The sequence below is a fragment of the Marmota monax genome, unplaced genomic scaffold, assembly GCF_021218885.2.
Source record: "Marmota monax isolate L192 unplaced genomic scaffold, Marmota_monax_Labrador192_F-V1.1 WCK01_AAM20220418_F8-fsc00095, whole genome shotgun sequence".
In the NCBI taxonomy this organism is placed as follows: domain Eukaryota; kingdom Metazoa; phylum Chordata; class Mammalia; order Rodentia; family Sciuridae; genus Marmota; species Marmota monax.
In genome coordinates this window covers 6,655,620-6,671,032 of record NW_026695244.1, presented here as the reverse complement: position 1 = coordinate 6,671,032, position 15,413 = coordinate 6,655,620, and the positions used below count along the sequence as shown (strand labels likewise).

Sequence of the window (15,413 nt, the reverse complement as noted above, 5' to 3'; positions counted from 1 at the left end):
ATTTGGGTGACATGAATATAGAAGTCATTATTGAAATTGCACTTCTGGTTTCACTGACTTAAGGAGAACATGTAGCTTCAGCTTTAGAGAAGAGAGCTCAGGCAATGCCCACATTTCATTAGGAGAGCAGCAATAAAAGGAGGAATACAGAGATCAAGACTGAGTGAGTAGAAATAAGAGGAAATCTAAGACTATAGTGCCCATGAAACTCTGGGAGGAAACTTTTAAGGAGGGTTCATTAACAGTGTCAAAGATAGTAAGAACTTTGAAAAACTGTAGTGGCTATATAAAAATGAGGTCACTAGATAGCTGTGAAAGAGAAGTTCAATGGAGTGGGGTCTTATGCCAGTAGTAAGGTGTCCCTGGGGCTGGCCAGTGGCAGGCTTACTTGCTCTCTTTTCCTTCTTCTTCCTCCTCTTCTTCTTTCTCCTCTTCTTTTTCATTAGCATTTCTTGCTGTTCACTTTTGGAGCATGTATTTAAAGAGACAGTGTGACCAAACTATATATGTAATCTTGATTCCAATTTAATACTGGCTAAAAAATGGCTGTTAGTTTGCTTTCCCTGAGTCATGATATTATGACTGATTTTTCTTTTCCATATTTGTCAGAATTTTCCAGAATTTCTATGAGTACTTATTACCTTTAGAACAGGAAAAAAACACTATATAAATTATTTGAATGAATGGGATGTTCATCTCATAGCATAGCAATAGTCTTATCATTTGTTGGAATTTGAATACACTACAGCCATTTAGTGTTTCCTCTAAATGTATAAAAGTGGGATTCCATCTGTGTTTCTAGTTGTCCGTCTCATCTGAAAGCCCCCTGAGCTCTTTATATGAGGTCTGCTCCAGCACCACTTCCTAATCTGCTTGTGGCATGGCTGTGCACCATCAGTATACTTACATTGTGTTTATGACAAAACACCATGAAAAATCATAACTTCATGGTCCAAAGAGGTCATGTTACTATAGTCAGATCCTCTTTTGGTGGGTCCATCATGTTATGCATCTCAGAAATTTCTTAGTCAACCACAACCTTAAACGAAGTAAAGAATGTGAGAACCATGAGTGCTGACTGCCCTGTGACCACCCTTTGTTCTAATTTTTGAAAATGGATTAGCAGAAACAAGTTATCATAGGTATTTTGGCACTGCTTTTTTCTGCCCAGTCCAGCTGCTTCTAAAACTACATGGCCTCAGATACCTCCAGCATTCATTAAATTCTGATTACAAGTCATTTGGTCAAGGAAAGAAGTCAGCACTTTTGCCAGTGAGCTCAGGAGAACATGGCATTTCTGTGTGGGAGGGCTGTCTGCTCCACCTCTGTGTGGGAGGGCTGCTGTATTCATCCTGTTAATTAGCCATGCCTTCTGAACATGTAAGGAAGATTGTCTTGTTAGAAAATAGCAATAAGCTGATTTCCTATGCTGTTACATTTTGATATATGCATGGGATTCTTGGGGTTGAGCTCTTTTATTACTGTGTTGACAGATGGACCTGTTTCTCAACTATGTTAAACAGGAGATATATTTCCCTTTATAGAAAGGGTATTCTATATAAATATAAGATAAAATATCTATAGGTCACTGATTTGGCTGAGAAGTAGTGTTCTATAAGAAGCCAGTTGCTGACTTTGCTTCTTCAGGCAGATGAATCTAGGGAGAAATCAAGAGCACATGGTTGTTGAGTGAAGTCCAATGGAGTGCTCCATACTTATATTGCAATTTGCATTTTTAAAGGCATAGTGGAATAGCTACCTAGTGAATGATCCACATGCAAAGCAATTTGATATTAGCAACTTTGTTGGAAACAGGTAGTTGAGTTAGGCACCCAGAGGTTAAAAGGTTTGCCAGAGGCTACCCAGTAAGTGTTTGATTGAGCCAAATTTAGAACACAGTTCAATTGGCTCCTTTGCATTGATGCACACCACCAGCTTTGCATTGATGCACACCACCCTGTACCCACACACTGATGTTCACTTTGTCAGAGGAAGGATCACTTAATATTTTAACCTGTCTGAATATGTTGTTATTTTTTTTTTTATTAGCTGATTCAAAACCAAATGAGGCAGGCTAGTAAGAGGTATTCAATTACAGAGACTAAACTCTATTTAAGGGCAATAGAGCCCAGGAAAAGATGATGCCTGATAGCAAAAACAAAACAAAATGAAGAAGTTTGGAAAATGGAGCCCAAGGGATGAAAACAGATTGTGTGGGAGGATGAATAAGGCATTGTGCCTGCACAGAGCTCAGAGTGGGGTCTAGAGAAATTGTCCCATCATTTCAGTACAATATGGCAAACCCAGAGTGCCAGGAGAGCCTGGGCAAATAGGAGATAGAAAAGATTCCCCAACCTAAACAAAAGCACAGAGGAGTAGAACAGTGAGGTGGCACTGGGGTGAGGGGATAGTCCGGGAAGGGTCATGAGTGCCATGCAAAGGAATAACAAAGTGTGTGTCATCTATTTAATGCCTTTACATATGTGCCAGACACTATTCTGTATACTTGGGATACCTTGGTGAAGAAAATGAGCTTAAATTCCTGGACTTGTAGAGCTTATGTTTTTGTGGGGAGAGAAAAACACTAAATAGTAAGTAAGTAAATTAAGTGATATGATGAAAGGTGGTAAATGCTTAAGGAAAAAGGGCACCTCAAGCCAGGTGATCAAGGTTAACATGAACAGTAGTAATAGTCATGTTGATAATATGTCATTATGATATATGATGAGAATGGCGCTTCACTCTGTGGTCTTCCTCTCCAAAACATAGCTCTGGTCTAATCATGAGAAAAACATCAAATAGATCCCACAAGACAGACATTCTATAAGATATCTTACCAGTTTTCCTCAAAACTGTTAAGGTCCTCAAAAACAACCAAAATCTCAGAAACTGTCACAGCCAAGAGGAGGCTAAAGATACATGACAACTAAATGTCATGTGTTGTCCTGAATAGGATTCTGGAACAAAAAAAAAGACATTAGGTAAAATTGAGAGAATTGAAATAAAGTATGGGTTTTAGTTAATTCTAATGTGTCACTATTGGTTCATTTATTGTTACAAATGCGCCATACCTATGTAAGATGTTATATAAAGGAAACTGGGTGTGAGGTATATAAGGACTCTCTAATATATTTGTAATAATTCTGCAGATCTAAAACTCCTCCAAGATGAAAAATTTATAAAAACAACAACAGCAAAAAAAAAAAAAAAAATGCAGAGTAAGTGAGATCAAGAACCCAGGGCAGAGCTGGGGATGTAGTTCAGTGTAGAGAAGTTGCCTAGCAGAGATATGGATTTGCTCCTCAACATCACTTAGGGGGGAAAAAAGAGTTCAGTATGGAGATGTTTTAGATTTAAATAGAATACTCAAGGGGCAAGCCTCATTGAGAAGGAGACATGAATAATCACTTTAAGAGAGAGTTGGCCATATTGGTATTTGGGGGAATAGTTAAAGACCTGAGGTGAGAACATGTTTCCCTGTTTAGGAATTAATACAATACCACTCACGGGACCTCTTAATCTCTCTGGGCCTCAGTGTCCTCTTCTGTGAAAGGCTGGGGTTGAAAGGATGATTTCCAAGGCTGCTTCCTATTTAACAGTCTGTGGTGTTACCATGTGTGATACAAGATTTCCAAGGCCTCAGTTCTGGCCATCAGCAGTTACTTGCTTCTAACCAGCCTGTGAATACCCAAGCAGAGAGCATAAAAATGTGTTCCTAGATATTTTGACAAAGTTTTAAAAACCCACTTACCTTGCAAGTATTTATTTTCTCTCTAGCATGGTTTAAAGATTGGATTTGAAACATGAGGTTAAAAAAAAAAAGAATAAAAGAGTATCTGGAATCTTTTAGGATTAACTTAATGCTCTGTATCTTAGTATCTCTTCTGTAAAATAGGAATCTTATATTTTGTATTCATTTGAACTTCTAGTAAAGAAAGAACTAGAAGTTTTAAGATTGATTGTTTATTTCTTTTTCATAGTCTCTGGTGTATAAGATGCAATTGAAAAAATTCCAAGTTTCAAAATTACAGAAATACTAAGACCCTGTTACTCAATTCAAAAGTCTTAACTTTAGACTCGGGGGAAAAAAAGAAAAAACAAAAAGGAAAACAACAAAACCTCTTTGTATCTAGAAAAATTTTATGAAGTACTAACAGTTCATATAAAAATATACAAAAGTAAATTCATCATAGTCATTATCACTTTACAAGAGGTTAACTAGTTTCTGTGAATCATATCCTTGATAAATCTAAAACAAAGGTTTATATATTCTAGTTTCATTTACATATGTTAATCAATGTAGATTAGTGCTATTGATGTAACTGTTTAATAACCTAAGTGCTAAAAATTAATTAGCCATAAACATTTTCAAGTTTCAGGAAAGAAAGCATGTCTATCTACCTTTGCAGCAACATGTAATGGTGTTACTGATTGACTAATTCTACTTGTTTATTCACAGTGAAAGAAAAACCTTTGTCTAGTTGTTTTGTTTATGTATTTGATTTTTGTAAAGGTACACAGGTATATGCAAATGTTGTGCACTTTTGCAGATGTGGCTAGTGTGACCAAGAGACGTTGATTTTACTAAATTTAAACTTAAATGGCCATATGTGCATAGTACTACTGTATTAGATTGCATCATTGTCAAGGTCTGCTCTATTTAACCTAATCTTGGAGACCTAGTGTTTCCCAGAGTTAGTTGGTTTTCCTGTAGGATTCTTTCTCCCCAGGCAGAGCTGTAAGGGGTCAAGGCTTGAGGTCTGAACTAAAGCCTGTGCTTAACCCATTGACGCCCCCAGGGTAGACCTGTACTCTTGAGGCCAATCCTGGAAGCCTCAGGGAGTTTGGAGCCTGAAACCAGTTCCCAAGAAGACTGGAGGAATCCTGAAGTCTTGGAGTCATCATAGGACATTATATAATCTCACCAGAGTCACAATCACATTCAGGTTTGATAAAGAGAGAGAGTTTCCTTCTCTACTTCCCTCTTGCACCTTTAAGCCCAGCAGATTATCAGTGCTTTCAAGGTTTGTAAAGCATTTACGACTTTCAGACTAATTATGATAGAGGCCAGTCACAGAAATGCTACTCTCTTTTGCTTACTATTTTAGGACAATGTATCAAAGCTTTTGCCAGGGTAGTCTTTTCACAACTGCTTTCAAAGGTTTCTCTGTGTGAGTAAAAGCTATTGGCCTCATTTCTCCTTATCAAGAATTCCATCCTGCTCTGTGTAAGTTCTAGTACAAAGCAAGGAGGATGTGTCCTCCTGACAGTGGAACTTTGTGTACATGTTGTCCCCTTTGTGTTTGACTGCCATGGAAGGGTTGTAAAGATTGAAAAGTAATTGGGCAGATTTGAGTATTATAGTATTATAGTACTCTGAACCATGTACCAATGTTGTCCTATTTATTTTATTCCAGGAAATCAAGAATTGCCACTGCATTACTTTGACAAGCACTACCTGTTGTCTTCAAGAGATTTCACTGAAGAATAAGCTCAAAGAAACATCTCTCTCCCTATACCTCTGTTAGCTAGCAAATGTTTTCAATGACCAGGAAAACATCAATCACTCTTGAGCTTGGCCTGCTCTAGGCAACTGAACGAAGGTTCCTTCCAGTGGTTTTCATAGCTCTATTGCTAAAGCAACTCTCTTTGTTGGATGAATGTTCATGAAGCTCTTTCCTGAACTAGCTTAGGAGGCCTAGGCCTCTCGGAACCTGTGAAATGGAAGCTTTGGAAGTGGATGATATCAGCCCAGCATTAGAAGTTACTGAGGATTTCTTTAGTACTTTTGATAGCAAGCTAGAAAAGGCTGTTCAGCAAGCAGAAGTTTATGGGATTCAGGAAGTCCCTGAACTGGTGGGACATGAGGTACTCAGTAACATAACAGACAATGGTGCTATGAGAAATGTTGCCTCCCTGGGCAAGGGGGGCATGATCTGGGACCACTGTAAGAGCAAGCTCATAGAAACCAAAGCTCAAAATGTCTTCCCTGCCAAAGAACAGTTTGTGGTCCAGAGAGGGACAACTCCAGATAATCTTTCCTGGATGGAACAAAAGGAAGCATCCACCTTTAATTTTTTCAATATCTGTCAGCGTCGAAGGGATAGACCTCGTTCTGTGAATGACTTATTGGATGAAACTTCTACTTTCAAGCCAGGGCATGCTCGATCAAGGTCAGATATTACCCAAGTGGACTGGCGCATGGTCCTCAAAACCATGCCTTTGCAGCAACAGCAGCAGCAGCAGCAACCTTCTCTTCCAGGCCCTCCCTTCACCAGGCCACCTTTTCTGTTGCCCTCACCAAGTAAGGTAGAAGATGCCCAAGGAAATACTGGTATGTTTTTATATTTGAGGTTTATTGAACAATGTTAATTTTTTTCCTTTGTCTCTCTTGCATCTGCTTCAGGGGAATGTTACTGTCCAGTATCCACATCTGGCTTTCCTTATTGAAGTTCTCTCTTCCATTTACGTTTGCATTTTACCTTACCTCTAGTCAATAGTCCTAGTATCTTCTTAAAAGGCATTTAGCAAAAAGACACCTATGATTAATTCTTCCTTTCTAATCTTGTGCATTAAAATCAGAATAGTCTCATAGTTAATGAATTTTCCTTTGAGTATTGTATGTTACTGTGTGTTCACATTAATAACTGCTGATTGGTACACCTATTGGGCTGAACCTTGTGTTGTGATGGATTTGAAGACCTGTGAAGAAAACACAGTTTCTGCCCCCACAGTGTTTCTGCTCTAGCTGAAGGCATCAGACACTAATGAAGACTCAAGAAGTTACTCAGTAATGAGAGACGGTTGATGGTCAACTGAAATGTTTGTGGGGAAACATCTGCTTTACTTTATAGCTGAGTGAGTGGCAGGGACTATAGAGGACAGAGGAGGGAGAAGACAGTGTAGACAGTGCAGACCTCAGGCTATAGAGCCTTGAATTTCACTTCTCCTCACATTTTATACATATACATGTGCACGTGTATGTAAAACGCACATACTTACACATGAAATTTCTCTTCTGTAAGTCCTAACAAAAATCTTTCCATTTTCCTTCAAGATAACCTCATTTATACAGACTATCCATTTTTATTCCTGATGATTCTTTAATCACTCTGTTTGACCCTTAATTTGGATGGCTTCTCCCCAATTAACGGGGTTTCTGTGTATGTGTGTACTTTATATTGTTTGATAGTTACTTTCATCTGTGGCATTGCTTGGCAGTCCATTGATACATTTTACATTATAATGTATAAAATTAGTTTGTAAGTGCAACCCGAGGCAAGAGTATAGTTTAATATGTATATTAAGGAAATGGGCTGTCCCTGCCACAGTGCTGCAGTTTCACATATAGTTCAAATTCATCCTTTTAAAATTCTTTCTTAGCCAGGTATGGTGGCACATGCCTATAATCCCTGTGAGTCAGGAGGCTGAGGCACTAGGATCATAAGTTTGAGGCTAGCCTGGGCAGTATGCAAGACCCCATGTCAAAATAAATTGATAGATAGATAGATAAAAATAAATTACAAGTCAAATTCATGACTTGTAATTCCTTTCCTCCTCTCCTCAGTCTTCTTTACATCTAGCCAAGGGGGATGACCTTGGCAATAAAAGGAAAAGGACATTATAAAGCAATTATAAAGCAAGGATATGGGGACTGATCCAGATAGTAGAGGGAAAATGAGTTGCTAAGTCCCATCCGTATCTAGCAGAATGATGGCTTTGCCTTTGAGCTGCTTGGGTGCCTGTAACACGTGCACTCTTTGATTAGAAAATAACCTCAGCTGTGTTTTTGTTTCTTAAAATTCATTTAGAATTTTATCACTAAGTCTCCTTGACCATTCTAAAACCCTGGCATAAGTCAAATTAAAAGGATGTCATATTTTTAACTTTATTTTTCCTATATTCTTCAGCTTTAAATTCAAGAACCAGACCTTACTTCTCTAAAGTCCTGAACTATTCCTTGAGTATTTGACAAATATGATTATTATTCTTTAATTCTCAATTGAAAAAAAAAGTCAAAGGAGAGGGAGGAGGGGAGGGAAAGAGGAAGTAGTGGGAATTGAGATGGAGCCAATTATGTTATATAAATTTATGAACGTGTCAAAATGAACCCCACTATTATGTATAAGAATAATGCACTAATAAAAACTTTTAGAAAGTTGCCTATAACTTTATATTAAAATAGATCTAGTGAGTGGTATTTTGAAACAAACTGTAACAAATGGCATTTGCAGGTATTTGTATAATACATTCTGGACACTTTGGGTCATCTACAAAGTAGACATCCGAAAGGAATCAGCAAACTTGAGCAAAGGACATACTGAGTTTCAGATCCTTTTTTTCTGGCATGCTTTGGTGAGCAAGTAAGATAGGTCATGTTTTATTGCTCACTAGGTCAAGGGCAGGAGCAAGCAATGGCCAGTCATTCTTGGGCTGGGAATAAAGATAAGTTCTAGATTCATGGATGATCTCCCTCTCCAGTGACTAGTTCTCACAAGCATTTGAGGAGAGATGTGCCAACATCTGATGCATAGTAGTCAAAATCAGCTAATATCTTTGAGTAGAGTTTATTTCAAAATCTTTAAAATTAACCATACAAACTGAAGAGAGGCTCCTTGTTTCCCCTGAGACATATCCCAAAAGCAGAGGGAGGTGGTGTAGTATCTTGGCTAGGGCTGGAGATGAAGACCCATTACTTCTGGGTCAAGCCTGAGCTGCAGACTTCCATGTCCAACTGCTTGGTTAACATCTGTGTTGGACTGTTCCACAGGCACCTCAAACATGTTTATATTATATCCCAAAATGTTTCATAATCTTATCATCTCCCACTTCTGCTGTTCTAAGAATTAACAAAATTTAATGAGAGACTGGGGGATCCTGAGAAGAAATGATATTTAGTGAAATGTATTTATTTTGATGTGATCAACTTGGTTTTGTGTCCAGCTCTGTCATTCTTATGGGCTTTATTACTACATGGTCTTATATTTTTCTCCAGTTGATATTCTTTTTTTTATCCTGTCTTTTTCTGATCTCACTTTGAATAGTTTAAAGACGTATCAGGAATGACTTTCCTTCTCCTTGTCCACCTCTTCTTCTTCTCCTACTTTGTATTATCCCCTCTTCTTCCTCCCGTAACAAGTTCAGAGGTCTTTATTAAGTAGGACCTCAGTGTCTTCTGCCACCATTGATGATGAACAACTGGCTCTTGAGGCATATCAAGGTAAATGATGCTTTGGGCACAAAGCAGATTCTGTTCTGGTGTAATGAGGGCAACGGGTAGCTGTGGGTAGTAACAGCTATTTTGCTGTCTGAAGAAGACCTTCTGATCAAACAAATAGCATTTTAGCTAAAAACACTGACTCTGAACTTAGATTGCTAGAGTTCCAAACCTTCTTCTAGTCCTTTCTAGTGGGGCAACATAAGACAGGTTTCTTAATATCTTTGTTGTTCACTTATTTTTTCCATAAAATGTGGGCTAATAGTAATATACATTCAATTCTTGTGGACATTAAATAGGAGACATTAATACAGGAGAAACTGAGGCACACAAAAGCACTCTAGCTAGGCAAGGACTGTCTCCTGCATTTAGGATACTTACTGAAATACATGGCTACCGCAGAACTGGTCACAGTTCTTTGGGGGACTGGTGAATATGCAAAAGAGAGACTGTAACTTTGCCTTTCACACTCTTAAATATTAGCCACACAGACAGCTGAAGTGAACTGACCCCACAGATTTGGAAGCATAGAATAAGGGCCTTGGGTTTTGGCCCATCTTTGGGCCATCTTACTTAGAGGCCTGTGAATGCATTCTAGAGATTGTGTTGCCTCTGGCACAGGCAGACCCAAGGCTGACTCATTAAGAAGGAATGTTGCCTGGGCCCATTGAAGAAGGGTGCTGCCAGGGTGTCTGTGCAGGTCAGTGGGGGTGTGGTTTGAATCCAGTGTAATGACTGCTGTCTGCATTCCCTGAGAATAATTGGATAGTAAGGTCAACAGGTTAGGTCCTAAAGTGATGGGAGGAAAGACCTCAGGCAAGGTAGTAGCAGAGGCAGTTATTTCTAAAGAACCTCCAGGTAGGTGGTGGAGAGTAAAACTTCCTCAGGGTCAGCTCCTTTCCTTACTGACAACCCAGTGTCTGACATGCCCTGGACAGCTGTTGACTGGGAATTACTTTGAGGGAGAGCCCTGATCCCACCACCAAAATGGCTGATTTCTAGTTCTAGCACACCTTAATTAAAAAGACATACTCTTCATTAGTATCCATACTTAACCCTCTTCCCCTCTGCATCATTGTCTGCTGCTCACTGAATATTGATACAACCACAGGTACTAGGAATTTCCCATAGGGTGGAGAAGGTAGAGTCCTAACATTACAGAATTACAATTCAAATATACACATACCTTTTAGGTAAGAACAACAACAATAAAATGAACATGGTGAATGTCAGATATGTTATATATTTGAAAGATAGGTTGTAAACACGTACAAATATATACTTGTCTCTACAAATGAAGACACATTGTAGAGGAAGGTGAGGTTTTATGGAACTCAAAAGTGTCTTAACTCTACTCCTAACTAACCATGTAAGTTTGGAAAAACCACTTATTGCATGTTGCCTTTGGTTTACAAACCTACAAGGCAGTTAAATGATCTCCACAGTCTTGCCCAGCTCTAAAACTGTCTATTTTAGGACATATTAGAATTGACCCTGACTCATGGTTGTGTCGGAGCTAATTAGTAGTCAGATCTGTAACAAAAGATCAGGTTGAAACATGGGTATGGTTGAAATTATTTAACACTGAAAATTTTCTGTGTGCCCTGCAACTCTACTTCTGGATTAACTGTAGTGGCAATTTTTAAAAATCAGAAATGTTAAAAGAAATCTTTTGCATTGGCTAGAGAGCTCTGAAATTCAACAAACTGTCAGAATCTAACTTACTTTCCCTCCCTGGCTGTGTCCACATTTTCATCTGCTTGGCAAGCACCATGGTCACTGAGCTTCTGTTTCCATAGGTCTTACTCTCTGGTGACCTAGTACCATTCCTATGCTTGTATTTTCTTGTTCTGAGTACTTCAGGAGAAGGTCTCAAGCAGAGATTTTCTTTAGGACTAGAAAAACCATGGCAATATAGTTTCTTTATCCTGGGTTTTATGTTACTCTGTTTCGGTTTCTTTTTTCCCTCCTGGTCTTTCACTTAAAAAAAAAAAAAAAGCCAAATATGGGACTTAAACTAAAATGACTGCTATTTCAATTATGATGTTTCTAAAAAGACTTGGAATCAGTAGAGGTGGGAATATTCCTGTGGGCTTAAAATAAGTGAGGTCTCTTGCTGAATTTATGATTCACCATTCAACAAGATTAGTCAGTACAAAGAAGTTGCTAAAATAGGCTATAGGAAGTTGATTTTGTATGGTCATAGAGTCTCCCTGGGTTGTATTGTTGATTGTTGGCTTGTGGCAGCTCTCTGGAAACCCTCTATGCTCATCGACAGTCTGCATTCTGATTCCAAACACTTCTGTATGGGAATTGTGAAAACAGTGTCTGATATTCTTTGTGGTTATTCTTTTAATGTCTTTTATCTTTTTTTTTTTTTTTTTGGCTAAGGAAAACTATGGTTATTAATTTTACAAACTGATGGAGTTATCTTCCTCAAACATAAGTCTTTTCATTCTTAAAAATGAACCCTGGCTCCCTATTACTTGAAAAATTAAGTGTAAACTTTATAAAGCCTTCTGGTTTCTTCCCAGCCTCATCGCCCACACCTTCCTCCATCCTAACCTTTTCTGCCAGTTTTTAATGTGCCATGTGCTTTCAAGTTCCTGGGCCTTTGCTTGTGCTATCTCTTCATCCCAGAATACTTTCTTTGCCCTTTTCACTTACCAAGAATTTTCCATTATCTTTCAAGGACCAATTCAAATGTCATATCCTCCATGAGACCTTTCCAGTTTGTTTCTCAATTAATATCCTTTTTGCCCTTTACCTCTGTTTCCCAAACACATTTTATTCTGTTGAACATTATTGTTAATTGCCTATCTAGCCAGTTTTCATACTAGGTTAGAAGTCTTTTTTTTTTTCTAATTTTATTTTTAGTTGTAGATGGACACGATACCTTTATTTATTTATTTCTAGTGCCAAGGATCAAACCCAGTACCTCACATGTGCTAGGCAACTGCTCTACCACTGAGCTACAACCCCAGCCCGATTGGAAGTCTTTTGAAGATATGAACCGTATAGCAGAAGACTTTGTACTATACCATATATAAACCAATGGAAGGTTGAATTCTAGTATCATTGCTTAGAAAATCAGGACAGAATAGTTACAATTTTTTTTTCCAAGAGGAAATGCTTTGTTTCTTTTCTCCTTACCTACACCTTGTGTCAAGTTGAATGAAGTTTGTTATTAATGTTTCAATGAGAACTATCATTAAATGAGGGTTAATGAGGGTTAACTTCATACCCAGCCCTCTGCTAAGTATTTATTCCTTATCTTAATGAATATTCTCAGTAGTTTAACATGGTAGGTGATAATGTCCTGATTCTACAAATGAGGAAACTTGGGCTAAGAGACTTGAACCCACCTAAGGCCATCCACTAGGATTGAATCCAGAGGTGCTTTACCATGAGCCACTTCCCCAGCCCTTTTTAAATTTATTTTTTAAATACTTTTTTAGTTGTAGGTGGACAAAATATCTTTATTTTTGGTGTGTGCTGTTGAGGATGAACCCAGTGCCTTGCATATGCTAGGTGAGCACTCTACCACTGAGCCACAACTCCTGTCCCCTCCTTTTTTTATTTTATTTTATTTTTTTAATTTTGAGACTTAGGGCCTTGCTAAGTTGCTGAGGCTGGCCTTGAACTTGAAATCCTCCTACCTCAGTCTCCAAAGTTGCTTGGAATACCAGGAGTACACCACCATGCCTGGCAAGAACAAATTCTTCAAAGAGAACAAATTGACACTGTAGTAAACCCTAGCCTTTCTTCTAGCTGGTGATGGCCTTCTGGTCTTGGGTTTTGTCATCTCAGCCATACTAACCCACATCCACAACTCCAGAGGTTTCTTTGTCCACAAAGACAATCCCCTCCACACTCAGACCCACAGCATCTAGATTTCAAAGACCAGAAAACCCATCACCATTTATTGGTGAGTGGACATTTGTCCTTTCCAACTTTCAGTTGTTCAAAGGAAGTTCATTTAAAAAAACTACAGCATCCATTGCCACAAAACTGAGCCTATTTTCTTACCCTTTATGTAAATGGATTTGAGCTTATGAGTCCTTTCCAAGAAAGGACAGTTTGCAAACTTAAACAAATGTGCACAAATATCTGTATAACTTCTCAATTTTGCCAAACTACTGAAAACATCCTCAGTGCAGTGTTAAAAATGTCCAGGTGCTGCAAGAAATCAGGCCTGTGCTGAAGTTACTCAGCAAGGCAAACTTCTGCAGAAGGATGTGCTACAGAACAGTGAACAATCTGGCAAGCAAGCATGTGTAGGCAGGTAGTCTGTCTGCTTTTATCCATATCAGCACTGTGCTTGCTCTGATAGAAGGAGCTCAGGGTTACAATCTATGTGATTGGCTCTGAAGAGGGCAAAGGGAAGGGCTACAGTTAAAATGGCTAGACTGGATACAGGTTGGGAATCTCAAACTAGCTCTGATTGAATCTTAACATCCCACTTTTACACTTAAGCCTAAATACTATGTTCTGAAAATAGACCATCAGACTTTCTATTTCTTAGGAGTGCAAAGCCAAGCTGTTCAACTGGTGAGGGAAGGGTCTTTTTTGAAGGAGTCCACTCCTGGAGGACTCCCCCAACAATTAATTTTTGTAAAATATTAGAAAAAGTCCAGGGAGTTTGTAAAAAATCAGAAAATAAAAATGGTTTACCAAGTGAGGTTGTGCGTGTCTGAATTCCAATTACTCAGGAGGCTGAGGCAGGAGGATCACAAGTTGGAAACCACCTAGACTAATTGGTGAGATTTCTGTCTCAAAAAAATAAAAACGAATAGAGGTGTAGCCCCATGGTAGAGTGCCTCTGGTCTCAATCTAGTTTCCAAAAACATAATTTTAGTGGTTTTTAGCATATTTACCAAGGTGTGCAACCATTACCATTATCTAATTCTGAGCCATCTTCACTACCCCAAGAAGAAACCCATGCCCATTAGCAGTCACTACCCTGTTCCCTGTACCTTTCCTGCCCCTGGCAACTACTAATAAAGTCTCTTCCATGGATTTGCCTATTATGGACATTTCACATAAATGGAATCACGTGGCCTTTCCTGACTGGCTTTAAAAAAATGCCTTAAATTCATTTTTTTAGGTATCAACAGCCAAAGACAGGAAGGGCAAGCAGGACATTTCCTCTGGGTCTCTTTCCCAGATACTCCCAGTAGAACCTCCTCAGTGCTAGAACCAGGTCACATGCCCCACCTCATGGCATCTCTGGTAAAGGAAAATAGGAGTACTGATTGGTTTGAACAAATTATAATTCTTTCCATGAAGCAGGGTAAAGGCCATTGCCCCTCATCATATTAACCAGCAAACCTAAATAAAATCAGGGTTCTCTTGGCAAAGGTAACTGACAGGTTTTACACCAGAAGGGGCTGGGCTGATGGGATTTCTGGGATCCCTTCTGGTTCTAAGTTTCTAATATTCTGTAGATGGACAATGATATAAGTAATGGAATGGCATTTATCTTAAAATCTGTCATCTGAAGTTTTGTTTTTTGTTTTTGTTACTAGGGATTGAACCCAAGGGCACTTAACCACTGAGCCACATCCCTAGACTGGGTCTTGCTGAATTGCTTAGCATCTCACTAACTTGCTGAGTTTACTTTGAACTTGCAATCCTCCTGCCTCAGCCTCCTGAATCATTGGGATTACAGGGTGTGCCACCACACCTGACTTTTGCCCCATGGCAAAGCATGAGGAGCTAACATTTATTATTGCTTGTGTTCTTGATAATTGCCATTCTGACTAAAGTGAGTAGTTTTGATTTGCATTTCTCTAATTGCTAGAGATGTTTAACATTTTTTCATATATCTGTTGATCAGTTGTATTTTTTCTTCTGTGAAATGTTTGTTCAGTTCCTTAGCCCATGTGTTGACTGGGTTATTTGTTTTCTTTAGTGCTAAGTTTTTTGAGCTCTTTATATATCCTGGAGATTAGTCCTCCATCTGAGGTGTATGTGGTAAAAGATTTTCTCCCATTCGTAGGCTTTCTCTTCATGTTATTGTTTCCTTTGCTGAGAAGAAGCTTTTTGGTTTGAATCCATCCCATTTATTGAATTTTGATTTTATTTCTTGCATTTTAGGAGTCTTGTGAAGGAAATCATGTCCTAAGCTGACATCATGAAAATTTGGGCCTACTTTTTCTTTTATTAGGTGCAGGTACTCTGTTCTAGCGCCTCC

General features: G+C 38.7%; 1 protein-coding gene across 2 annotated transcripts in view; it reads left to right on the top strand.

The window, feature by feature from the left end:
• Positions 1-15,413, top strand: part of Plekhm3 (pleckstrin homology domain containing M3) — a 219,853-nt gene that overhangs the window by 13,173 nt on the left and 191,267 nt on the right. For both annotated transcript variants that reach the window (XM_046462966.2, XM_046462964.2), the window contains exon 2: positions 5,418-6,334. In XM_046462966.2, coding sequence (XP_046318922.1) covers positions 5,722-6,334 — 613 coding nt within the window. In that variant the 5' untranslated portion in view covers positions 5,418-5,721. The remainder of the gene's footprint in view (positions 1-5,417; positions 6,335-15,413) is intronic.